This window comes from Varanus komodoensis, unplaced genomic scaffold, assembly GCF_004798865.1.
Source record: "Varanus komodoensis strain SLA01 unplaced genomic scaffold, ASM479886v1 scaffold45, whole genome shotgun sequence".
NCBI classification, from domain to species: domain Eukaryota; kingdom Metazoa; phylum Chordata; class Lepidosauria; order Squamata; family Varanidae; genus Varanus; species Varanus komodoensis.
The window spans coordinates 5,413,986-5,441,228 of NW_025336011.1; the positions used below are offsets into that span (position 1 = coordinate 5,413,986).

Below are 27,243 nucleotides of genomic sequence, written 5' to 3' on the forward strand. Positions count from 1 at the left end.
AGGCATATTTGTATGCAATACATCACTTGTGACACGACTGAGTTGGTTCTGCCACCGAAAAACGGGAACAGGTTTAAATAATCTTTTTCCCCAAAAAAATAAGTTGTAGAGGGAAGAAGACCTGTGTCTTTAATTACCTTGTAAAATAAGGGAAGACCTTATACCATCAATGGTAAGACCTGTTACAGTGCATTTTCTATTATGCAGGTACATTTCAGAGGGGTAGCTTTATTTTGGGCCCAATCCTATAAAAATTTACATGGTAAAAAAGGCCTACAATTTCAAGTACATCCCAGCAAGTTTGCTTGCAAAGAATTGCACCTTTAGTCTGCTACAATAAGCATACACAAAGAGTAGTTTGGTGCCATCAGCAGAATAATTATGGCATAAGCTTTGGTGGAATGGGGCTCCCTTCAATTAATGAAAAAATATGCCACAAAAATATTTTAGGCTGAAATCCTTGACATACTTACTTAGGAGTAATCTGCATAGAAGTCAATTATTCTGAGTAGACATACAAAGAGTTGCACTATTAGCTCCTTTAAATACTAGGTTTATTTGTGCATCCGATTTTTTCATAGGTCTTCCTAAGGTTTAGGTGCATAAATGAAGACACAAAAGTTGCATACGCAGATGGTTAACAATCGGCAAATACTTAAAAAAAGTAAGGATGAATTAAAATACATCCAGTGGCTGGAGCATGATTTTTACACAGCTTGGGGAATCACAGCTCTGTTATAGCAGAATCCGTACTTCCACTTCCTCCCACCTCCAAAATATTCGAATCTGAACAACTGCACCTGTTACAGATCAACGGCTAGCATTACAGCCGGTTGTGTACTATCGTCATCTCACTATACACTTAAAAGCAAAGCTATCGACACATCTACGTAACCCCGAATCAGAACGTCAATGTTAAACTCTCTGAAGCGCTAGGTATTACAGTGTACGACGTCACTGCGACACCCAACAACCCATAGACGTAAAAAATTATTACATTTTAGTTTTGAAGTCAGAATATTCCTTAATTTAGACGCCATTTTTTCTTCATAGCGGTATATAGGAGACAATAGAATAATATTCTTGAACAACAGTATGTTTCTCCCTTCAAAAGGAAAGTAAGAAAGCTTTTTTTTAAGCTTAAAACATTTTAAAGTTGTGCTTTACAGCTATCCTCATACTGTAGAGGTGGCGGTTTCTGCAGGTACAGCGGCTAAGCCTGAAAGATAGTGCTGTATCTATATTGTAGGAGTATGTAACTGTGAAAGTAGCACTGCAATGTAGTTCATTGTTGTCATTGCAGCAGTGAGGCTGTAGTTTGTAACTAAAACGAAATTATAGTTTCGTTCTATTAGATGGTGCTTTTATGTAAAGAGAAAAGTCTACTTCTCTTAGTTGCTCTTATGTACAAGGAAGTTATTCAATAGCACTTTAAAATGATGCATTGGAACACTCACACGTTCTTTTAGTGCCTGTTTTGCATCTCGAGAAAAAAGATATCCCCACACGTGGCACAGTAGATTGCAACGAAGACAAAGTCACATTGCTCCCTCAGACTACCTCAAGTCAGCTTTCAATTAAATTCAGCCCTGGTTGTGCTTCGTTCACTTTAATACGGTGCCTTTACTCGCAATCAAACGGGAAACCGCACAGAAAAAATCGAAATAACCAACAAATCCTGACTGGGACAGCTGTTACTCTACCCTTTGCAAATTCTATGATCTGTGTTTTCCTCAAGCATAATTGTTAGCGGCTTTCTAGGACGTCACCGAAGAGCGCGCAGCGGAGCAAAGGCCCTTTCGTGCGCGGCGCCGACTCGCTGTTTGTGCGCGGTGACGTCACCGCGTCACAGTCGCCTCAGATGCGAACGTCGCGTACCTGTTTCTTCTCCGTAGTAACCGGGTAGAGGGGGCCAGAAAGCCCCAAACCCCACCCCCAGGGCCAAGCGTCTGCAAAAGTTGAGGGTAAGTGTAGAGGAAATAACAGCGATGGGAACGAAAAACGAAGGCAAGAGGCCGAAAGAGAGCGTAGGCCGTTCCCCGTCTGAGTCGTTGGCTAAAAAGGAAGAGGTGGGTGGGGCTGAGGCCTAGCGGGAATATAGAAGCCTTTAGACGTGCGCGCGCGCTCTCGCTCTCCCCATTTCCTTCCCTGCTGGAGATTTGGTCGCCGTCTCCGGTCACATCCGGTGGTCATTATTAAGAATAAGTATGTAGGTGGTGAGCTTGGAAGTCTGAAATTCACTGCAGGAGGAAAGGGGTATGTGAACACAGTCCCTGGAAGGCCTTAACCCTGGCATGCACTGCTTTCTCCTTTATGTTGATTCTGTCTATAATTGTGGTACTGTTTTTAGAAAACAAGTTCTGAAAATTGGCTACTTTCTTGTTTTGTTCTATCTAATTTAGTATTTCATTTTTTTTACTTTCTTTTTCTGCAAGGAGGCCTATATTCTCTTTTTAATTCTAACCTCATGACATTCCTGTGAGGTAGGCTAGGTGGCTGGCTCAAAGTCATCTTCTGAACTTCATGGCCAAGTGAGAACTTGGACCTGGGTCTCCTGAGCCCTAGTCCAACACTTTAACCTCAGGACAGGAGGTTGTTGAGTGTGATGAGTTCAAGGTTAAGTGCATTTGTGATTTGCAGTCGTACAGTGTTATTCTATGAAGAAATTGCTGCGACTTTGCATTTTTTAAAAGGTGCCTCTAGTAAACAAGGAAATCTTTTTCATTTGTCCTTATGAACATTTCAAATGGCTTTTATGATTATGATATATTTATCTTTCTAATTGCATGCTATCACTTGTGAAGCTTTGTTTGTATGGCTTGCTACCTGCCTATCCTTAAAATGGGGAAGAAATTTTATACTTAGTACATCATTTCATCTTTATCAGACTCATCACTGACACCATGAATTGGAACAAAGGTGGTCCCGGCACCAAGAGGGGCTTTGGTTTTGGTGGCTTTTCGATATCAACTGGAAAGAAGGAAGAGCCCAAACTCCCTCAGCAGTCACATAGTGCTTTTGGAGCTCCTGGTTCTTCAGCTGGGTTTGGGAAGACACCACCACCTCAGTTGCCTTCTTTTTACAAGATTGGATCAAAGCGAGCAAACTTTGATGAGGAGAATGCGTAAGCTGCCCACTTTTTGCATATGTATCCTAGTAGATGTACTTCTCAAAGTTTCTGTAATGGTTTATTTTACTAAGACAGACATGATGAAGAGACCATTTGTGAAAAGAAGGCACCATTGGTGACATGGTCATTACTTATAATCAGTGGAACCAATAGGGCCTTATTTCAAACTGTTGTAACATGAAGCGTCGAAACAGCTTCTCAATTTTTCCTTATTCCGTTTTCTAGACTGTCCTTTGCAGAAAGGTCTTTACTGGCTACTCCAGATCATGCAAATATCTGGAGCAGCCAAAGGCTACATTCCTTGGTTTGCAACTCTTAGATATATAAATCTTTATGGATTCAGCAAACAAAAACTAGCTACTTTTAGTAAATTTGACAGCTACCTGTAACAAACTGAGTTTGAATAGCCTACACCTTGAAAAGTCCGGAAAGTTCTGTATGATATAGCTTATGATTGCCAGACTAATGCTATATTAATATTAAACCTGTTTCTGGAGACATTGACTATGCTTACTATAAACTTAGTAAGTATGGGCTATATGTTACAACTGCTGTAATGCATTGAAGTAGCTAAAAAAAACCCCTGAATAGACACATGTAAAGCAGAACCTTAGGATATATAATAAGCTTATACCAGGGGTCCTCAAACTTTTCCACCAGGGGGCCAGTTGAAAGCTACCGGTGCTGGGCGCGGGCTGGAAAGGTGGTGCTGGCAGTGTAGGGGTGGTGCGCTGAGGCGGGCACGTGTGCTGAGGTGGGGGCAGGGCATGCAGTGAGGCAAGGTGAGGCGAGACATGGATGGGCACACCTGGGGAGGGGAGGTGCGGGTGGGGGCGCACACCTGGGGAGGGGAGGTGAGGTGTGGGTGGGGACAGACACGCGCCGTGAGGCAGCGGCTTGCACTTGGAGATCGTTTTCTCCAAGTGAGCAAACCGCTGCCTCCCTGGGCGGTGGTGGGCGAGCACGTAGGCGTGGGCCCAAATGGGCATGGCGGGCTGGATAAATGGGCATGGTGGGCCAGATTTGGCCCCCAAGCTGTAGTTTGAGGACCCATGTGATATATAATAAGAGTCTGCAGTGTGCTTGCCACTTGTACTTTTAATTGAACAATCTACAGTCAGCTTCTTGGTAGTTTGTTGAACATGGCATCTGATCCCTGGTTGTCTAGGGACTAAAAAATAATGAACTATGGGTTAACTGCTAGGCTCATTTATCACACCCAACTGGCTGTAAAGGACCCAAGCATAGGTTGTGAAGTAAAAGTAGAAAGGTTAGGTGATTTGGGAGACAATGAACTCTCTGCCCACTACTTGTATGACACTCCTAGTGGGTTGTTGTCACCCGCAAACCAGGTCGGTGTTGGACTCATTGCCAACTTGTTTATATGCAATATACTTTTCACATTTTCTAATTTTCTAATTATTTATTATAATTTTCCAATGGTCTGAGAGAATGGTATATAAAAATCTTAAATAATTGTGAGTAGGGAGTGTTTTCTCACTTGCTGTATTGGGCTAGTGCTCCTTTTGTTTGTTGATGAGTTATCACTGTAATTCCAAGCTTGCTTGACTTAGGTATTCTAAAAGGTTCCTCACTTCCCAGCTTCAGCAGATTACTTCTGGAGCTTTCCTTGTTCTAGTTATTGACTTTTGCAGATAGCAGGCCCTTATGTTCACCAAATCAGAAGTTTTCTTGATCCATACTTTCAGGTAGTGTATTTATCAAAAGTTCCGAGAGTGACTATGTGTCCACTGGCTTTCTTGTTGCTCTTGGCCTTCTTCTCTATTTCCCCAACAAGTATTTTAGTGAGTTTGTACCCCTGATGGATTATGTGTATTTTTTTGGGACTTTGCATGGTCCCATTTGGTGCTTTCCAGCACAGGGCACTTCAACCCACCCATGTTTCAAGGAGAATTGCTCCCCTCACTTTGAAATATTGTAATGGATCTGATATCTATGCTGCAACATAGCTGCCCAGACAAAGGATTTCTTCTATTTTTAAAATCCTAAGCTGTTCAGTATGTGAGGGAAGTATTGGAAGATGCTGTGTAATCAATATGTACTATATGATTATAACAATGAGGTAAAACAATTTCCCCTTACTGTAATTTTGATTGAATATCATCTTGGTTCTTCACTGTGTCAACTTTTCTTTTTCTATCTCAATTAACTGTCAGCTATTTTGAGGATGAGGAGGAAGATTCCAATAATGTTGATTTACCATACATTCCTGCGGAGAACTCTCCTACTCGGCAGCAATTCCATTCTAAACCACCTGATTCAGACAGTGAGGATGACCCTTTGGAGGCATTCATGGCAGAAGTGGAGGTAAGTTACCATTTTCTTATGTGTTTGAGTGGTTATTTAACTTTTGGGAGCACTAGAAACAGCTCTTGAGGAAAATAGATCACATCTTCAATCAGTACTTGGGAAGAGAAGAGACAGGAAATTTAGAGTATGTTAAAAATTAGTCTGTTTTAGAATATCTTTTATTGTTCTTTTCAGTAAACCAATAAAATCTAAAAAATCATTTACAATGGAAACAAAAGCAAATTAAGGGATAAGCATTGAGAACAGAGTATAGCAGCAACAGCAAATAGCACTTTTTTGGACTAGAAAGGTTTTTATAGCCCCCCCCCCCACAAAAAAAGAGCACCAGTTGAGATCTAAGTGGATCATTTTCATGAAAATTCAATTGTAGTGACTCCACTACAACAAAAGCTCTGCTACATGCATTTGTAATTAAATTTGAGCAATCAACAAGTGAAGAGAGAACTAGGGACTTGAACTGCCATTGCCATTAGTGAATATACTTTTGTATTGAAATGTAAAGGCTTGCATTGCATATTTTCTCAAATCAGGTGATATTAATAGTTGCTGTATCTATTTGGATATAACACTATGAGCTTCAGTATAATAGGAACTTCAGGGAAAGTGTGCAGCACTGCAAAATTATGCTTGTTTTATAACCATTTAGGATCAGGCTGCTAGAGACATGAAGAGACTAGAAGATAAAGACAAAGAAAGAAAGAATACAAAGTAAGTCTTTCCATGTATCACAGCCCCTTTGAAATGTGGAATAAGAATGTGGAAGCATGGGATCCTATTATTTCTGTTGGATAATATTTGAGTATTTTGCCATACGAGATATTTAAGCTTATCTAAAAGTTCTTAAAGGCTGTGATTTGAATTATGAGGGCTATTTATGTGGGCTGGTATATGGATGACTTTGCCTTGCAGCAGGGAGCTAAAATGACCTCGCTGTCCTCTTCTCAACTGTAGGGTTCTGTGAATAGCTGTTCTCCTTGGTAGATATGAAATTAATTTAGTCATCTTTAGTCATCAAAATTTGGCAAGTCCTGGTGGGTTGGAATTGAGATATGTTTTTGTTGCTGCTGCTGAATGTTGTCAGTGTCGAGCTACATTTTGGCACTAATCTGGCTGAATGTATGGAGTTGGGTATGTAGAACATTTGCAGGGAAGTTTTGTTTCTCTGCTTATTTTTCCAGGGGTATACGCGATGATATTGAAGAGGAAGATGATCAAGTGAGTTTCCTACGCAATCTTTCTACCTTTTACAAATCAGTAATCGATGGGTTTTAATGCACTTTTCTGATATCCTTTGAAAGAAACTGGAACTGTTTCTGTTTGCTGATGGGAATTTGTGGGGTGGGCAAGAGAGTCTGTCCTGTTTAAATACATTGGACCACTGGGCCAGCAAATGAGTTGAGTCCCAGAATTATGTCATGGTCCAATGTGTCATGTGCTCCTCTTGCCCTGCAAAACTTCTAGACAGCCAACTACAGCTCTTTGGAGCAGAAGGGAAAGAGGCTGAGGCATTGCCAAGATTTTGGCTGCTGTGGTCTGCACTCTGTCCCAAACCACTTCTCTTTTGTGATCTTGGAGAAGCAGCCGGTACAATTCTTTCCATTCTAGCTGTGAGAGAGTGGAGACTACCCTGAGTGCAGATTTCCATCTCTGAGGTTGGGGCTGTCTCCTAATCTCACAGCCAGAAATCCAAGGAATCCTGTGCCCTCCTAGAAGCTGTCCAGGGGGCTGTTGGGTTGCTTTGTTACTGATTTTTTTCCAAAGTAAGGTCAAATAGAAAGATGGAAAAGGATCATGGAGAGTGATATGAAATAAGAGGGAAGAGAAGGGAAAAGAAGCATAAAGGGAAACAAGAACAAAAGAAAAGTAGTAAAAAAGAAGTAGTAGAAAAGAAAAGGGAGTCCCATATGCAGGACCATTTTATCAAGGACTGAAGACTGCTGCTTTTGAAAAATGCTGAATAAGTATAAAAAACATTGTAAAGCTGACTTAATGTTTGTTGTACATCTTTTCTGTCACATCAGAGATTCAGTTTGTGGTTCTTCAAGTCTCACATTATTTAACTCTGGTGATGTCAAATATCCATACCAGCTTGGGTAAAATAATAACTTATATCCAAATTCTGGAACTTCTAGCTCAATAATTCCCCAACTCTGGGCTGTAGCACACTAGCAGTTCTCCAAGCAGTTCTCCAAGAGAACTGCTAGTATGCCATGAAAGAGAGCTAATGTATCCTTGGTGGCCAAAGTATCTGCAGTTCTGCATGAATCTCTGCTCTGGCCTTGGTAACTCCTAGTAAGCCTCCACAGTGCATGAGTGAGTATTCCCATTTCTTCATCAGGCATAATTGGAGTATTTAATTCCTTGGAATGCAATGACACATCATTATTATCCACTCTCAATGGAGGCTCACTGTCTCTGTCAGAATTTTAGGAAAAACAGTTCTAGCATGCCTACAATATATGGTTTTAGACAAACTTTCTTTTTCATAGCTTATTGTATCATTGAAACTGTCACTCTGGGATGTTTTCAGCAAGGAATTTAAATCCCATGAAGCTTATTGATGGGTGGATTAAGAAGTAGTTCTTCACACAACCTATACTTATGGAATTTGCTGTCATGGGAAGTAATGATGGCTACCAATTTGCATGGCCTTAAAGGGGAATTGGACAGATCAATGAGGGAGGATTCTGTTAGTGGCTACTAGCTTTGCTGGCTGGGTGTTACCTCCTTTTCCAGAGGTGGCATGCCTGCCTATACCAATTGCTGAAGAGCTTGGGCACGTGGAGGTCTTGTACCTACTTAAGTGATCCTGTGGGCAGCTGGATTGCCACTGTGTTCACAGAGTGCTGGACTAGATGGACTGGTCCAGCGTGGCTTTTCTTATGTTCAAAATGCCCTGCACTGTTGCTCTGGAAAGTTTTCATCTTAACTTTGGGGGTGTAACATGCTTCCTAGCATGCCGAATATGCATGTGGTATAGCTGAGAAACAGTGTGTAACCTCACTAGATGAGTAGTTGGCTTATTTTAATGATGCATATAGTATCTTTCATTTGTGGATAGAGTTGTGTCCTACTGTCCTCCTTCCCCATTCTTTTTTGTCCACTTTTTCCCCTACCCCATCCCCATGGTTACAGGAGAAAATGATTCTACCAAATTAAAATTCCTCCCTTTACTTAAAGCTTCTTGCTAAATTGTCAAGTGTATTGTTCTAGTTTTGCACAAATAGGGAACTAAAGATGCCAGCATTTGAGAGCTAGTGTGGTGTTGTGTAGAATGTCAGAACGTCTCAGAGTGACCTTTGCTGGTTGCATGCTGTCAGCCTAACCAGCATGACATGGAGGAAAACATGATAAAAATTTAGCAGTAATGCTATCTTAGTAACTTTTTAAAAACTAGCTGACAGAGTGACTTTTTAATTAGTTAAATTTACATATTGAAAATCTTTAGTGGGATTTTTTTGGAGGATCTTTAAGGACATAGATAATTTCTTTTGGATGTGAATTAAAATTGGCTTTTTTAAAAAAGGAAGGTTTTCTTTAAATGTTGTTCTGTCTTCAGTTATGTGAATATGGAATATTTCTTGTTGAAATAATTCTTCAAAATGGTTCCAAAAGAACTATCTTGTCCTGTCAAGGAACACATAATTGTTAGAAGAACTTTATTTTAGATCAACCTTCCCCAACTGGGTGCCTTCCATATGTTTTGGGCTGAAGCTCTTAGTATTCCTTACCTGGCTTGGAATCATGGAAGTTGAACTCCAAAACTTCTAGAGAACACCAGGTTGGATAAGGCTGTTTCACAGCATTCCTGTCCCAGAAACTAGCTTTTACCAACTCTCTCTTAGGAATTATCTTTCATTTGGATTGGTGACAAAGTAGATAATGTGGCATAATTCTTCAGCAGACAGAATCATTTTAGAATTGAAAGATAATGGGAACATTCAGTTTCAGCTCTTATTATTTTTGCTTCTTGGATGATGTTTGCTTGCAGACTGCATCTTGCTTCTTGATCAGACTTCCCATTAAATAAGAATAATTTCCCCTTTACAATGCACACAGCTTACATAGTGTGCTGAGTATATAAGAATCTTTGGAATAAAGTAGCAACTTGATAGGAGAAAATGTGACAGCAGGTAAGTCCACAGAAGTTACCACTCTGCCTGCTTACATAGTGTTTTAGTACTTGTGGCACACTGGAAGGCTAAAAACCTACTATCTTTCAGTTTGGCAAAGTTTGCCTGCTTGGTTCCCTTGAATCTTCTAACCAAGAAGCTGCTTACAAGCTTTGCTTAAGGCCATGAGGCAAAATCCAGTAAGTTCTTTGAACATGTCCACATTTACTCTTTTCTCTCACTTCTGAATCCCCTCAGTCACTGCTTCCCCACATGCACATCTGTTGCTAGGAGAAAGGATTTTGAGGACAGTTGTTGCAACAGCCATGCAATTTTTTTAAGGATTAAGTACTGAAAGCCAGTTATCTTAGTATTGGTGAAAATATTTCTGTGGTATTACCTGAACTTCTGATTCCTTTGCTCAGTTTCTTGATTGTTGTATTGGCATTTTGTTAGAAGGGCCAGATATATCAACCATTCTGTCAGGTTTTTACAATATCACCAAATAATTACTGTGATAAGAGCACTATTCAAATAGATTCTATTTGTCCTTTGTGGTAAGGTGTTAATCAACCATCTTAATATGGCTAGTTATTAATGGAGAACTACAGTAGCATTGTTTTTCTTGGCACTTGTATGCAGTTATACCTCTCTGTTTTGCTGCAGGAAGCTTATTTCCGCTACATGGCAGAAAACCCCAATGCCGGTGTGATTCCTGAAGAGGAGGAAGATAACCTGGAATATGACAGTGATGGCAATCCAATAGCGCCATCTAAAAAAATAATTGACCCTCTTCCTCCTATTGATCATTCAGAGGTGAGAGAATGCCTTCCATTACTAGTATAGCATCAGTACTAAGTGCAGCTGAAGTTCAACAAATTAAAGTAGAAAGCAGTTACCCTTATCAGATGTGGTATTCACTTTGCCCATTAAATTTAAACCTCCAAGACTGGGAGCTGTGAGCCCAGCCAAACAAATGTGCATGACTTTTATGTAGCATCATGTCAAAGGAATTTGCTGTTCATATTTTATTCCCAGCCAAACTTCTGCTTCAGTTCTTTCACTGAAGCTGCACATCTGTCATGTCCCTTGCTCACATCTAATTACCAAACAAGAATGTTCTTTAACATTCCATGTCATCAGCTCAGGCAGAGGGGATAGTGAGTTTTTAACTGGCTTGGTGATATCCCTGACTAACTTCAGTCATTGACCTGCAGATTGAATACCCACCATTTGAGAAGAACTTCTATGATGAGCATGAAGAAATCACCAGTCTTACACCGCAACAAGTGGTGGAGCTACGCCATAAGCTAAATCTCCGGGTAAGATGAAGGCAAGAGTCCTACTTTGGGGGTTGTCTCTTGTTCAACACTAGGCACTAAATGGGTAAAGTTTAGGAATATACTTCCTGCTCATTGAACTTATGAACCCTGTAAGATGAAGAGTGAGGGGAAAAGCCATGTGTGCTGGGTTTTGAGGACAATGATGTAAAGGAGAGTTAAATAGTAATGGGGATGCTGACACTGCATTGGCAGAGATAGCACTTTCCAAAAGTGCACCTTAAAGAAGGTTTTGAAGGACAATGTGGCTGGACAGAGAGGAAGGTTTGCTGTTTGGGTATTCAGGGAAGTATTGTAGGAAAAAATGAGGCATGGGGAAAAGCATGATGACAGTCAGCAAATAAACTGTTACTTGGTTTTGGCAGTTGGTTACCCAGTTCATATTCAGTACATGTTGGCTCCCATTATACCTCTTTTTTAGCCTACCTTGTTGAAGAGGATGCATATTTTGGGGGAGGGGGGGCTTTTGGCCCTCTCTCAGACTCTCAATTCCTTCCTTCACTATACTGACCATTAGTTGTGGAGGTTTCATTTTCTGTGTAAATGCTGACCACGAGTTGTCCTAGTTGTATATGAAAAGAGCTAACACATATGCAGAGGTTTCCTGTGCTAAGGTCCATTTGTGGAAGCTCTAGTGCTTCTAGGTTCTCTTGGGAGCATGCTTTTCAGTGCCTTCCTTGCTATTCCAATATAGAATTTCTGATGACATGGACATTCCCTGCATGGTTCAGGTGCCTCTGCCACAGCTGAGCATTGAAAGGAACATTGGGTTCAACATGATGAAGGTTAATCTGTAGCGATTGGGCAATAACTGTGGGTTGTATTTAATGCATAAAGCAACAGCAAGGGTAGGGACTGGATAATGTTTGGCTTCCTTCTCAAATAGTCTCCATGTCGGTATTTGCATTAAAAAATTACTCTTCTTAATATTTTCTCTTAGGTCTCTGGTGCTGCTCCCCCAAGGCCAGGAAGTAGTTTTGCTCATTTTGGTTTTGATGAGCAGTTAATGCACCAAATAAGGAAATCTGAGTATACTCAACCCACCCCTATCCAATGCCAGGTGAGTCTTGCATTCCAGCCTTGGTAGAAATCTAAGTATCTACTGATCTGTTTCTCATCTGCTTTCAGAGCCAGGTATAAACTGTCTAAATGTCATACTTTTATTTGTTTCTAATTTGATTAGCAAATTGATGAATTTAAATATAGAGGGATAAACAAAACATGTCAGCCTAAGATAATTTAATATTTCCTTCTTTATAATAAACATCCAAATATCTTAAGCAGTTTCTTTTGATTTCTAATGTGAGTTTTCTGGAAAATGTTTAATAATGGAAATTTTTATAGGAAAATTTTCTGCTACCATAGAGTGATTTCATTTTATTTGCTTGTGGTACTTGTATCAGTAAACAAAACTTTAAAATTACCCTATGTTAATTGTTTGAATAAGTACACTAAAGGGTTTGATCTGAAATATTGTTGGAGGAAGTTTAAAGCACACTCAATGTGATCTAAATGTTATACTATGTAGACATATTTTTGGGATACTGTAAAATAAATAAATAAAATAGCATGTGCTTCCCTTCAGTCTTTTAAACATAAGAAAACCTGGGAAGAAAAATACTGACAACTGCTGAAATACTAAGTGTCCTACTGTGAACTCCGAAGGTTGCCTGTAGAATTATTCAGAGTCCAGCTTCTAGGTCCTGCGACCTCAGACCTGAGACCCTGAACTTGAAGTCCCCACCCCTCTCAGAGCTGGTATATATAGAAGGAACTTCTCTTAGTGTTTCTCAGGTTGGTAATCAACATCACAGAGAGCTAAAGGGATGGCTGGGGTGCAGTTAGTGATGACAGTTTACATAATATACAAATGATAACCCCCTTTCCATCATCTATTTAGCGCTTCATTTATACATTCAAAAATGACATCAAAAAATGAATGCAGGGCACAGGGTGCTGAGGATTTCAGATGCACTTGGATGTTTAGTGTCTTATATATGTCAAAAGTGGAAGCCATTGGATAAATTTTAGGAACCCACAAAACTGCGCATCATATGATAACAACTACTCATCTGTTTCAACAGAGTTCCGTTCTCCTCTGCTAAGGTTGTTAACATCTTTTGCTGTCACTACCTCTTCACTTTCATACTGAGATGAATATTTTTCAGGGGAAAAATATTAATCACAACCTTGAAACTGGCAAACTTAATTTTGTATTTGTGATTGGCACTTGTTCATTACTATTAATGAGAAAAAGGATTTTTTTAAATGGAAAAATAAGCTCTAGAGAATTTTCTGTCACTGCACACACATTCTGCTGTAGAATTCCTTACCAATAGAATCACTACCACATAAATCAAATAGTACAATACACTGCAATTTCTTACTTAAAATTGGGATATCCATTTTATCCTAACAAGTATAAACAGTATGCACTAGTGAGCATGGTTATCTTGGTTTACATTTTTGTGTTTCAAATTTTCCTTTCCAGAATAGTGATTGAAAAAGCGCACATTTTAAATTATGGCAGTCTCATATGGGATGCTAACCAGGTAGTGTTTGCAGATATGTTTCATGCTTAAATAAGACTTTTTCAGTAATTGACTGTTATGCTCTTTTAATATTTTCAGATTCATTATTTGTGCTGAGCTTGTCTGCTTTGTCTTTTGGAAAATAGTTGAGCTTAAAATATGCACTGTGTTTCTTCTTTTCCTTTAGGGTGTCCCAGTGGCACTGAGTGGCAGAGATATGATTGGCATTGCAAAGACTGGCAGTGGGAAAACTGCAGCGTTCATTTGGCCTATGTTGGTTCATATCATGGATCAGAAGGAGCTAGAACCAGGAGATGGTCCTATTGCTGTGATCGTCTGTCCAACCAGAGAGCTGTGCCAGCAGGTAGACAAGTTTGGAGCTTAATGAACACAAATGAGGAGAGTAAATGCTAGCCCGGAACGGAGTTTTCAGCTGAAGAGGTCATGCTCTATGCTGTCCTTTATTTAACCCCTCAGACACTGTTTGGATGTCACAGTGGCTTCTGGTTGCAGATCATGGGTGAATTAGCCAACATTTCTCAGAGACACAATGTGTCCAAAGTGGCTTCCTGTTTGCATTAGCAGCCCTTCTACGTGACATTCATGGGTTGTTTGTGTGATGCCTGAACAAGGACACTTAAGGTTGTTCATGAGTTTCGCCCAGGATAACCCATGGCTTATTTTATCATGAACAAGCCAGTTAAATGGTTCAGTTAAAATGTATGAAAAATCCCACTGGCATAAATGGATCAGAAAGCCAGTGCAAGCTACTTGGTAAGTCTCCAGAAGAAGGGAGTCCCAGAATCATGTCACAAAGTTCACCTCTGTGTGGGAGCATGCTGTTCCAACTTGCTACACTGCTCAGAGTGCCTATGATTGTCTCTAAGAAGGTGTGATAAGATGGGATGGTGCTGTGGTTCTGTATGCAAGTCTTCAAGTATGTGGCTTTCTTAAACTTTGGAGACTCGTGTTGCAGCATGTATTGTCAGAGGGCTTATGAGGCACAAAGATCACTTAGCATAGATAGAGAGAGGGGGTGGGACCCTGTATTCACAATTTCTACTGAACCTTAGGCCTTAGAAATTATTTTTAGTGGTTCCAACAAGTCAGCCTGTCTTCCTACTGCAGCAGACTGTGGGAACAGTCATAAGGCTGTCAGGTTCTTTGGTTATTTGGTGAAGAAGGTTTCTACTGCAAATGGGATTGTTAACTTTTTATGGGAGGTTCCACTTACAGCCAAAATAATATTTCTTCAGCATGCCTTGGCACAGTGTATTTACCATTAAAAGGGGTGCTAGCAATCTATCCTGAACACTTAATCACTGGAAAACTGAAGTTCTGCCATTTTCATTTCAGAATAGGTAGAAGTAGAGAGAGATGAGCAAAGAGAAGCCTTGTGTGCTCTAGATATGAAGAGCAGGTGTAAAGATAGGTAGCTACAGAGAATGTACAAGACAAAGCTGTCACTAGGAAGAAGGGTTAAATACAAAAACCACTCTTCTACCCAACTTTCATTTCTTCAAGATGAGGGAAACTTATTTTTGTTTTCTGGATCACTGTATTGCCCATATTCTGTGAACAAATGTACTTTTAGATTCATGCTGAATGCAAGCGCTTTGGGAAGGCCTACAACCTGCGCTCTGTAGCCGTGTACGGTGGAGGAAGCATGTGGGAGCAGGCCAAGGCTCTACAAGAAGGGGCGGAGATCGTTGTCTGCACTCCAGTGAGTATTTCGCTACCATGCTCTCTGGGCTGACTGCAAATAGTTAAAAGAATAAAATGCATTGCAGATAACTATAAGGATATATAAAAACAGCTGTTAAAATTCTAAAAAAAATTCTTGGGAAACACTAAAGGTCTGCACTTGTCACCCAGAGGATAACAGTGTAGGTGTTAGCTCAGTCTCCAGGAGGAGGGCATTCGCTAGATCTTCATTTTAGAAGGTGCTGTCTCTTACTGCCAGTGACCTGACTTTCTTCAGGGATGTCTAGAGGAGCACCTCCAAAGATGACCTAAAGGTTCAAGCTACTACATACAGGAAAAATATGTTCCTTTCAATATTCTAGTTTCAAGCCCTTTAAGCCTTTTTAAAGGCAGCATCAACACTTGGGCTCAAATATACTGGAAACCCGACAACTGGTCCAACTTTCTGGTTCCAGCTTTTCTTTTCTGTAACTTCCTGGCTCTTCTGGCCAGTTAGTATTGCATGTCTTCCTTATCACAGGACTCTGAGGAAAGAATCCTTTGACTTCTTCTCAGAAATGAACATGAATAGTCACAGGGAACCTGTGAGACTTTTCCAGAAATAACCATAATGCCCTTTAAATTACAGTGACAGGTACCATGAATGAAGATGATCTTGGCTTTGCTAACAAGGTCAATGCTATATTAAATATTTCTAATCAGGGCCGCTTGATTGATCATGTGAAGAAGAAAGCAACCAACCTTCAAAGAGTCACTTACCTTGTGTTTGATGAAGCTGACAGGATGTTTGACATGGGTTTTGGTATGTACCTAGTTATATTAAATGTATGGATGTTTCATAATGGTGGTGCTGATTCCCCAGTTTCACATTTTTCTTTAAGGTTTGTCATCTGCCTTAAGAGTCCATTAGAGTAAATATGTAAAGATGGATGCCTTTCTTAGCTGTGTACTCAGCCATGATTTACTGCAGTCTTAAGGTAAAATAAAAGATATTTTAGCTACTAGAATATTAGGTAATATTATCTATAATATTATAATAATTATATAATTATAATAATAGGTAATATTACCTCTGTGCCTACCCACCCCTTAAGATCTGGGGCAGAGGTCTGTCTTCAGGAGCCCTCCTTGAAGAAGATTAGGAGGATGGCTACCTGGAGAAGGGCCTTCTCTGTGGTGGCGCCCCGGCTATGGAATATGCCCCCAGAGAGCTTCGTCTGGCACCAACACTTTATTCCTTTCAACACTATGCCAAAACCTTTTTATTTTCCCATTATTTTAAGATTTGATTGTTATTTTAATGTGGGCTTTTATTGTATAAAAAATCAACTTGAATGTTCTGCTCCTTTCTGTCTTATTGTAAGACCATCCAAAGACCTTGGTAGTGGACGGTATATAAAAGTTTTAAATAAATAAATGTGGTTGTGCAAAATGAAAGCTTTTGCATTTGGGAGTATGACATGTAGGGATGAAAATTGGTTTGACTCAGTGAAGTGTAGTGAAAATTTAGAAAATGCAAACATGTCTGTTTCGACTGTTAATACTAGCATGACGTTGTGGTATGTGTCCTGTCATGATCTCTGTGGTTAGCTGAGAAGGACTTCTAAGTGCTAGTGCTAGTGCTCCATATGGCACTGCGAAAGGATATACAAAGATAGATTTTGGTGACCACTCCCAACCATAGGAACTTCACTTTCTTCAGAAGCCTGGGCAGAAATATCTTCCAAAATACTCTCTTGTTCAAGCAAGCATTTTTTGGCCAGAAAGAGATTTTTTCATGCTTAGTTTTCTCTAATTTGTTTAATGCCCTTTGTATGAAGTATAGCACGATTCATGGTGGCAACAGCATTGGAGGTGACATGGTGCACCCAACCCTGCAACAGTGTCATTTGCTCATGCTGAAGTAGGCAGGCAGGATGGTGCCAGAAAAAAATTGGCCTTTCCTCAGGAATTTGCAACGTCCATATTTTGGCTATGCTGAGAAGGAGGCAAAGGAGAATGGTGTATGTATATAGGTTTGTGTGGACTGCATATTGATTACTGATTTTAAAGTTGATACATTATTTGCTTCTAAAGTTCAGTTATGACTATAATACGCTTGTAAACAAAAGACCATTTTCATTTAATTATTTTCCACCTGTGCCACCTGTGAAGTATAAAATATTCCTCATGAAAGTAATAAATGAGAGTCAAAATTGCCCGAAAAATGCATATTGTTTTGCACATAATGCTAATCCATGATTTATGTAATCCTGCCTTACCTAGGATTTTTCGGATAGATGATTTAACAAACTGTAGGTTGCTTTTCCGTTCCTAAGTTTTTTCCCTTCTTTGTTGCACACTGCTTTGCAGTATTGGCATATAGAGTAGCCAAATGTTTGTATCATTCTTGCCTGGCAAGAATGACAAAACAATCCATAAGGAACCCACCGTTCTAGATGAAGATATGAGAACCCACATTTTAGCAAACCAGAATTCACAACAAACTACAGATAATCTACATGTCTCACCAACACTGACCAAAAGGAATAAGCTGGAATTCAATTTCACTTTATCAGATTTCTGGCTTATTGTTACATGCAAGCCAAGAATTGTGGTTTGAAATCAACTTTTGTTTGTTAAATAAGTCAGCAAAAGAAACTGGAGTTGTTAAACTTAAGATTTCTGGTTTGCATATAGCAAGAAGGTAGGGGTATCAAAGTGAAACTGATTTCTGGTTTATTTTTTTCTCCTGGTCAAACAGATGAGGACAGGGAGGGGAGGGGAGAGCACATGAGCCCAAAGCTTCCCATCTGACTCCTTCTGTTCCTGTATGTACTGCTAAGCCACTTTTGATACATTATTTCAATTGAGCATTGTTGGCTGCAATTGTCTGTGGTTCTGGCTGCTCAAAAATACATTGTAGCATTTTCCCAGCATTAAGCACATGATAGCGTTGAATATGAATTGAAAGAAAATCCTATTTTAAGTTTCAATGAACTTAAAATATGGAGAATTGAGCTGTGAGAATCTATGTGGCTTTCATGGTGCTTGCCATTATTCTCAGTGCTTTTTTTCTGTGGTGCCAGCCTTTTTCTCTAGAATAAAAGCTAATTCAGGTCTTCTGAACTGCATAATCTATTAGTTATTTTTAAACTTGTGCATGCTTCCTTTTTAAAGAGTACCCTGAGCCCTAAGAGTCAAATATTTCAACATTGCATTCCAGAAGTACTGCCATTGAGCTTTTGGCGATTCTGCATTTAACAAAATTAAAAGGTTCATCCTGGAATACAGTGATCCAACACATTTCATTTGTATGATATACTCTGCTTATCCATCTGGGTGTTGAGACATTTCTGTGGGATTGCTTTTCAGCATATGCTATCACAAATAGGGCTTTCACTGGAATATTTTTCCCTCTTCATTCAGAATACCAAGTCCGATCGATTGCCAGCCATGTACGTCCAGAGAGGCAGAGTGAGTTTGGACTTCCTTAATGAGATTTTTAGAAATACATCTTATGCAAGATGGAATGAGTGCTTTATAATTCTAATTATGTGGAAGCTAGAGTTCCAGAAAATGTTTGTGATAAACTTAGATTTATGTCTGGAAAAAAATCAAGTTGCATATTAAATGCCTTTGCACATTTTTCAATTTAAATAAGGACACCCTGCAACTTTTCTTCCCAACCCCCCAGTACTACCTTTCCCAGGCATTACTGAGCAAAGCCTTGTTCATTAGAGCACAAGTGGATGACTTGTTGCCTTCCTCATGTTGTTGACCTAAATTCCCATCAATCCTAGCCAGTTGTGAGGCATGATAGTTGTAGGCCAAACATCTGAAAAGCTACCCTTGATATAAAGGTAGTGTTCGAGCATAACAAGCCACAGCCCTGTCATCTTCCTGTGCATTCCATTATCTTGGCCAGTTTCTCTGCTGTTTGGCAGGTGGGGAGCCAGCAGCTTCTTTGAACTGCAACAGCCTGGGGTTGGTGATGGCTGCCTACTGCTATGAAGCTGGTCATAGACAGGCTACTCAGCCCCAGAATCCCTTCTGAGATAGAAAGGAATCTAGAAAAGAATGTAGCTGTTACACAGGGTGATTCCTTCAGAGAAAGCTTTATTTGATAAACATATGGCTCAGTCAGAAACAAGCAACTTTTCTGTTTAATTTGAATCAGGACTTCCAAGTAAGCCACATTGCAGAGTATTTCAGAAGTCATTGCCCAGCTTTAGACTGTGTCATGCATTAACCAGCAGATTTTTTGTAAGGGCATTCTGATTGAATAAGATAACACCTCTGAACACATGTAGAGTATCCAGCACTGTTAGGCATTGCAGGCAGTTCTTCTATGTCTAAATACTAGGGACTGCTTCTGGAGCATAGTGTATTGTGTTGCTTCCTTCTGAGCTTGCATTCCAGTATCCCTTTGTGCATACATAAACTAAGGATTGCTTTCCCGGCTTAATAGCTCTACTGTTCAGTGCAACTTTTCGGAAGAAGATTGAGAAACTGGCCAGAGACATTCTGATTGACCCAATTCGAGTGGTGCAGGGCGACATTGGAGAGGTAATATTGGAAATTCCCTGTCTTAAAAAAAATAAAAATAAATGTTTGAAATGTATTATGGTTTTCTTTTCTGCTCTTGTATTAAAACATTTGCTTAATAATTGCCAGGTTCTGATGTTCCAATTTTGCCTAATTTCACCTTCTCACCCCACAACAGGCAAATGAAGATATCACTCAAATTGTGGAGATCTTCTCTTCTGGTCCCAACAAGTGGAACTGGGTGACTGGTCGCCTAGTTGAATTCACCTCTTCAGGCAGTGTCCTCCTTTTTGTCACCAAGAAGGCAAATGCAGAGGAACTGGCTAATAACCTGAAACAGGAAGGGCACGACCTGGGGCTGCTACATGGTGACATGGATCAAAGTGAAAGAAACAAGGTCATTTCAGATTTCAAGAAGGGGACCTTCCCAGTTCTAGTTGCTACTGATGTGGCAGGTAGGGTTGCAAGGCCAATTTTTCACTGTCTAGGAGTCATTTCTTAAAGCACGAGAGACTTTACTTCTTTTCTGTAAGCTGCCCTCTCTCTTAGGCCAGTTTTCATACTCTCATTGTTACTCTTGATATCTATTGTAATATAGAGATGCTGTATTCCTCATGCAGGCTAAAGCTAGGATCAGTTGCACTACATAATGGAATTGGGGCAGTTGCCTAATTAATGAAATCTTAGTTAATTTATCAGTACACAATCCAGTTAGCTATTTGGCTTTTTAAAAGCTTGTTCTCTTTGCTTTAAGATAGCCTTTGTCAACCTGGTGCCCTCCTGCAACATTCAGTTCTCCTAGCGAGTATGATCAGAGAAAACTGCTTTAAAAGGATGTTTTTGTCATAACAAAAAATATTAGAGAAGGCTTGTCTTCCTGTGTGAAATAAGACAGAAGGGGAAATGCCTCCTTAAAGATGGTGCTTTCTACCAGCAATTTTATAATTACTTATATTGAAAACTATGGCTTGGATTCAAAGGTGTCCTTCTGCTAACAGTTTGTAAAAAGACTCTGATAGACCTTCAAGTTTGTTTGCTATAGTCAGTAACTCATACATTTACCTTGCATCTTCTAGTGCAATGCACTGCAAGAAGCCTACTGGCATGCTCAAGAGTGGAAAGAGCATAAATAGTGTCTCCTTTTGTGTTTTGTTTTGTTTTGTTTTTCAGTCAAAATCATTCATCTTTTTTTGAAAAATTGCTGCCTGCTTAATCAGGTGTACCTTTTTAGGTATTTATTTTTTTCTGTTCACTTAATCACTTCATTAACTAAATGATACATCCATAATTTAAATTGGTTTAAATGGCTAAGCAGTATAATTGTGGGGGACTTCCAAAGAATTTTCATAAGTGCCGATATGTGAGGGAACACAAAAGTTGTTGTTGGTGGTTTCTCGTAATTCATATTAATTTTTTTCTGGGCGGCACTGGTAACAATTATAACAGTTAAACATATTAGAAATGAATTTGTATCATTTGTTGATCACATTTGTATCCACCCTTTCTCCAATTTGTAATACCTCATATTTTGCTCTGTATGCAACAAATATGACCAATACCATGCCCCACTCTGCTATCTCACTTGTTTTATTCTAAATATCCATTTAACATTTCCATCCTGTTTCCTCCCACCCCTTAAAATGGGCTAAAATCCTTTTTAGCATAACTTAGCTCAGTGCAGCCAAACATGTTTCCAGCAGAGCCAAGAACAGTTGTCTCTTTGGAGTCACAGTATAATGGAAGAACAGAGCAATTGTTGTCATACATGATTACTTTCAAATGTTAACTGGAGCTTTTCTAAAATTGAAGGTGATGGAAAAGAGTAATTTGTGCATACCACACTGGGTCGAAATGGATGATAAAGTAGAATGTTTGAAAGATTACTTAGAGTGTATGGAAATGGTGGCGAACCTGTCTTGATCCCCCCACACATAACTCATAATGTTCTTTGCCCAGCTCGTGGTCTGGATATCCCTTCCATTAAGACTGTAATCAATTATGACGTGGCCCGTGATATTGACACCCACACCCACAGAATTGGTCGTACTGGAAGAGCGGGGGAGAAGGGTGTGGCCTACACTTTGCTGACTCACAAGGATAGCAACTTTGCTGGAGATCTTGTTCGGAACTTAGAAGGGGCCAACCAGCACGTCACAAAAGAACTCATGGACTTAGCCATGCAGGTAACTGGCAAATGCTAAAAAATCCTGGCATCTTTCTCTCTGCCTGAAACATGCATGGTGGATATTTATGTGTTGTTTGGACCATGAGCCACCTCAAAAAATATGGAATATACTTTTTCCAAATTTTTAGACTTGCCATTTAAAATAGGTTTGTTGCTGTTTTCACTGCATTCTTTCCCCTGCTTGAGCTAGTGAGGGATCTAGGAAGAGGTCCTGGGCATTAGACAGTATTGTCCAGCAAACAGTTCCATTTGAATCTGAGAGATCTGGGTTCCAGTTTTATTTCTGTCTTGGACAAGGTGTTCTTGTTCAGTTGCTTTCCTCATCTTTAAAATGGAAATAATAATGAACCACTTTCATGGATATGTAGAGTGTAAAAAGCCCTTTGCTGACTAACAGACCTGTATAAAGGATAAACAGCTGTTTGTGGCAAAGATTTTGGACTGATTTTGACAGCCCAGAGGCTTATGCAAACAAGCATCTTAAAAACAAGGGAGCTACCTTTTTTCCCAGAAATGCATGAGATTTTCCCTTCCCTCCAATTCTTTTGTAACTGGTACAGGATTATGATAACTTCTATTCTTCCCTATTTGTGCACTTAATTTTTTGGCATTGTTTGCATTGCCAAAATGCTGTAGTTTAGAGAAGCCACAAGTGAATATTTACATATTGCAGGCAGTGCTTGTTATCATATTACTATGAACTCCATCTCTCTTTCTTGCAGAATGCTTGGTTCCGAAAATCACGCTTCAAGGGAGGAAAGGGCAAGAAACTAAACATTGGTGGTGGTGGCTTGGGTTACCGTGAACGCCCTGGCCTAGGATCAGAGAGTGCAGTAAGTATTAAAAGGCACCGACCTAACATATGCTCATCAGTTTGATCCTATACACTTCTACTCAGAAGTAAGCCTCCTTGGTGTCAGTGAGACTTATTCCCAGATAGTTTTGTATAGGATGGCAGCTTAAACTGAACATTGCTTACTGCCAGATTGCTTTTGTCACAGGACCGTGGGAGCAACAACGTCATGATCAACTATGAGGCATATAAACCATCTTCGGGAGCAATGGGAGACAGGTTGTCTGCAATGAAGGCAGCATTCCAGGTTGGTATGACAAACTGCCTTCTGGGCATCTGTGATACAGCTACATTTCTTCTGATATTGCTAGCCCAGTATGGCCACAGTATGCATGAAATTCAGACCTCTGTATTTATTCCCAGTTACATCAGAACAATCCACATCAAACATAGCACTGGAGGTGCAGAAGGTGTGAAAAGGTGGGCTTAGGTTTGTCCTGCCCAAATATTTTTCTACCTCCCCCCCCCTTAAGATGAGATTCTCCCAAGTACACCTTACTGTGATCATAACTGGAGAGAAGCACTTGAGGAGGTGATGCATCCCCTCCCTCTCCCATCCCCATTCTATTTCTTAGCCCATCATGATCATATTAAGTCAACTTAGAGGGAAATAAGCTGTTAGCTGCCAGTAGGTTTTCTTCAGAATGGTGACTGTTTGGCCAAGGGTGGGCCCTCAGCTTCAATTCCTCATTTAGCATCAATTTGCTCCTTAGCCCATTGCAAGTTAGCCTTCCACTGTACCCAGAGATGTGCAAAGGACAGAAGGGAATTGTAGTGCCAGAGAACCTTGCAGGCAAGAGTTAGTTCAGTAAAACTAGCCTGATAGCTGCAGTAAGTAAGCTGGTCTGAACATCAAGAAATAGGGACCAAAAGAAGTCTTTTATGCTTCTGCTAGTCTGACAGGAAATCCCTTTCCCCATATAAAAATGACAACCAGGTAGCCCTTAAGAAAGAATCTCTGAGCAATAAGTAAAACCAGCTGGTCTAAAGCTCCTTTCATCTAGCTCCTAGAGTCTGATACTCTTGACAGTGGGAAAGTAGAAAAAGAGGTAATTGTTGTTTGGAAATCCTTTTGAAGGTGAATCAGTCTATGGTTTAGGACTTTTCTTTTTTTTCTCTTGCAGTCCCAGTATAAGAGCCATTTTGTTGCTGCCAGCTTTAGCAACCAGAAGACAGGCAGTTCTTCAGCCACTGCCAGTGGATGGACTAGTGCTGGAAGTCTGAATTCTGTGCCAACAGGTTCAGCACAGCAGAACTCTGCAAAACCTGACAGTCCCATAAGCACCACAGGTGTACCTAAAGGCATCCCAGGTTTTACGAGTTCTGGAAATTTAAACAGCGTCCCCAGCTTCCCAAGCCCTGGAATTCAGGGATACAACAGTGTGAATGCCAGTAATAGTAGCAGAGAAGGCAACAGTGGTGGCAGAGAACGCTACAGTGAAAACCGGGGTAGTAGTCGCCACAGTGATGGCCAGCGCCATGGAGATGGCAGCAGTCGCCACAGTGACGGTCAGCGCCATGGAGAGGGCTATCGCCATGGGGACAACCGCCATGGGGACAGTCATCGTCACAGTGAAAGCCGACATTCTGGTGGTGGTGGTGGGAGCAGCAGCAGTAACAGTCGCCACAATGACAGCCGAAATAATGGAGACAGCCGGAACAGCAGTGAAAGCAGAAATAGTGAGAATAGAAATGAAGGCAAGAAAGATGGCAATGGCAAAACAGATGGTTTTGCAGTTCCTGAACCCCCAAAGCGCAAGAAGAGTCGATGGGACAGTTAAGAGCCTAGGCTCCCCACAAAAGTGGCAAGGTGCCTCACCCCCCCCCTCTCTCTCTCTCCTATTTCTGTCTCTCTCTGTCTCTAAGGTGGGGGAGGGGGTCTCTTTGCCAGTATGTGGCTATTGAGAAAGATAACCATGGACAGCAGTCTTCCCCAACGGAGTCTTGCCTGGTGCATCTGCTGATAACTTCACTTTACTGGCATGTCAGTGTTGTGTTTTGGTCAAAAGGAAAGTGTTCCCTTTTACAGAATTTCTCGATGATCTGCCTTCTAAAAATCCGTCCACCTGAGAGACTCCAAAAGACTGATCCTCCTTAGCAAGAACAAAACCTTTTTGTGTGTTTCTTTTTTAGTTGAATGTGTCCAGAAAGGGGCTCGGACTGGGTAGGGTTGTTAGGTTCCAATCAGTGTGGACTTGAACTAAGCTATTCTCTTTCTTAAAAGCCTCTCTCTTTTCATCCCTATCACAACTGTTCTTCTGTACCTTTCATTGCTGGCCATAGTGGCCATCAGTCCCAGGCCTGGTTCCCAAGTTCCTGTTTATATTATTTCACATGTGCCCAACAACTGTGACATGCACAGTGACATAACAGAATATGTCAGTCAGGGCTGGGGTGCTGATAGCTATTGCAAGCAAGAAATGTGAGGAGTGATGGTTCCTGGGACAGAGGGCAGCTCACAACTGCACTAGCCCATCTAATGTAGAATCTTGGGCCTTGCATGGAAAACTTAATTTTTTGTTGTGGCTTATGATAGTTCAAGTAAGCCCTTTGCGGTTTTTTCCTGATAGAACAGCACTCTTACTGTCGCATTTGTGAGCAGGTGTTCTGGTTTGATTCCTCTTTTTTAAAACAGTTGTCCACAGTTAAGGTGGAAAAGAGAAGCAAAAGTTTAGATCACTCCCTCCTACCCACTTGCCATTGTTGGCAGACTAGCAGTTCACAGAGAGAAATTAAAATTCTGTTTCTAGTAGAGGGAGGGAGATGACAGCAAATACGTAAGCAGTGTGGTCTGCAGATTTATTACTTTTCCCTCCATATGTAATTCAGCTGTGATGAGGACCTTGGCTGGAACATAAAGACTCATTATCTCAGTGTATCAACATATGTGGACAGCATGGGGCACTATTCCTCATGCCAATTTACATTTTTACATAACATGCCATCTCCTGTGTCCTCAATGCTTTCTTGAGGGAGCAAAGACTTAAATGCAGTGGGAAAACTGCTCGGCAGAGAACAGCAGAGCCTCAGTTTGCTTTGAGCAAATCCTCTCCATCTCCAGGGATGATCCAGTTTCTGCTCAAGTTGGTCCCAGATGTAAGAATGGACAATAAGAGCCACATTAAGCCTAAAGAGGATAGAAGGACAGCCCATGCAGCCATGGGAATAGTCACCCCACGGAATTCCCTAAGAAGCAAGTAAGATGAACATTAATTCTCTCAACAGCATCCATTTAGGTGGGGTTTTGTGTAGATTGCTTTGTGAATGTTCCATAAGTTAATTATTTCCTCCTCCAAAACAGGTGTAAAACAGGTTTGGGGAGGGATACCATTCATATATCTTATCAAGTTACTGTGATTTTGGAGGATGACTTAGGAAGGTTTCAAACATAGAGGTTTGGGACTGGCTGCTTAAAAAGCATGTGTGTGCAGAGATGCTAAAAGTGGGACCTGTGTAAAACAGTGTGCCTATTGCATACACTTCTGGAAAGAAGAAGCAAATGTAAAAAAATAGTTTGCTGTTTTTTTAACTGTGTATTCTTGGGCTTTTTAATTGATTTCTTTCTCTTTTTGCCAGAATGGTAGAAAAATCTTGTTTGCTGAAAATAGTTCTGTTACTGCTTCTCATTTTTATTAAGAAATATATGAAGTTGTGTCAGGATTCTGTGACATACCATTCCCTTTACTTTCCACTTTCTCTTCTAGTAAATGTTTTATTACTAGGACAATTGCCTGAGATATGCCTCTTTATTTTGGCCTTTTTTCTTTTACTCATAGGGGTTTTGCAGAAAGAAAAGATCCAACTGCTCTAATTGAAGTCTGGAAGGAATTTTTACCAGATCAAAACTGGCAAGGGACCTTTAGGGCATTTGTTCCTGTAATTTACTCCTTACTGCATTTGCTCAAGCCAGTTATCTGCCAGGTTGTACACACCTCTTCTTAATAGCTGTTTCTCCCCTGCAGATGATTCCTAGCACCACTTTGTGGCAGCAAAGCAACAGCTGTGTGTTAGCCAGTAATGTGCATTTCACTCTTAAAGAGAAAGGGATTCCATGATGCTCACTGGTGGCTTTAAAACAAATCAAATAAAAAACATTTCCAAGATCGTGAACCACAGCTTGCCCTATTTGTAGTTCTAAATTGGTCATTTCTTGTACAGTTCTTAATGGACAGACAGCATGAACAATTATGGTTGGGAATTATATGAGTGGAGCTGGTTGGAGCTGGGAGTCAGACTAGATGGCCCAGGAGGCCCCTTCTGACTTGCTTTGTTTCTAAGTTTCTACCTTGAGAGATAGCTGCTTTGCTATCTCAATCTCAAAGCATTTTCCCTTATGTTGGGAGGGATTAATTGCAGAAAGATGATGGAAAGTTGATTTGGGATTTTAGCTAAATGAGTAGTAAAAACTTGACCTGTTGTGTGGCCCATTTGCCATGTATAGCTGCTTTTTTCCCCTCATTGCAAGAAAGATAGATCTTTTTCACATGTTTTTACTATTTAAAACAGAGGTGGGCAATAGGTAGGCCAAAA

At 40.4% G+C, this 27,243-nt stretch overlaps 1 protein-coding gene across 5 annotated transcripts; it reads left to right on the top strand.

Moving 5' to 3' along the window:
* The first annotated feature begins 1,850 nt into the window (after positions 1-1,850).
* Positions 1,851-26,823, top strand: DDX42 (DEAD-box helicase 42). 5 transcript variants are annotated; one of them, XR_006416124.1, is made up of 19 exons: positions 1,851-1,964; positions 2,888-3,124; positions 5,308-5,458; positions 6,108-6,169; positions 6,640-6,676; positions 10,240-10,389; positions 10,791-10,895; positions 11,854-11,973; positions 13,632-13,808; positions 15,039-15,167; positions 15,851-15,950; positions 18,557-18,604; positions 19,599-19,696; positions 19,854-20,130; positions 21,632-21,858; positions 22,583-22,693; positions 22,862-22,960; positions 23,838-25,910; positions 26,490-26,823. XR_006416124.1 is itself a non-coding variant. In XM_044444592.1 (19 exons), the coding sequence occupies exons 2-18, from the start codon at positions 2,904-2,906 to the stop codon at positions 24,492-24,494; spliced, it is 2,769 nt and encodes a 922-aa protein (XP_044300527.1). In that variant the 5' UTR covers positions 1,851-1,964; positions 2,888-2,903; the 3' UTR covers positions 24,495-24,523; positions 26,490-26,823. The 5 variants fall into 5 exon arrangements, 4 of the variants coding, with proteins under 4 accessions (XP_044300527.1, XP_044300524.1, XP_044300526.1 ...); XM_044444592.1 differs by having other exon boundaries at positions 23,838-24,523; XM_044444589.1 differs by having other exon boundaries at positions 23,838-26,823.
* The last annotated feature ends 420 nt before the right edge of the window (positions 26,824-27,243 follow it).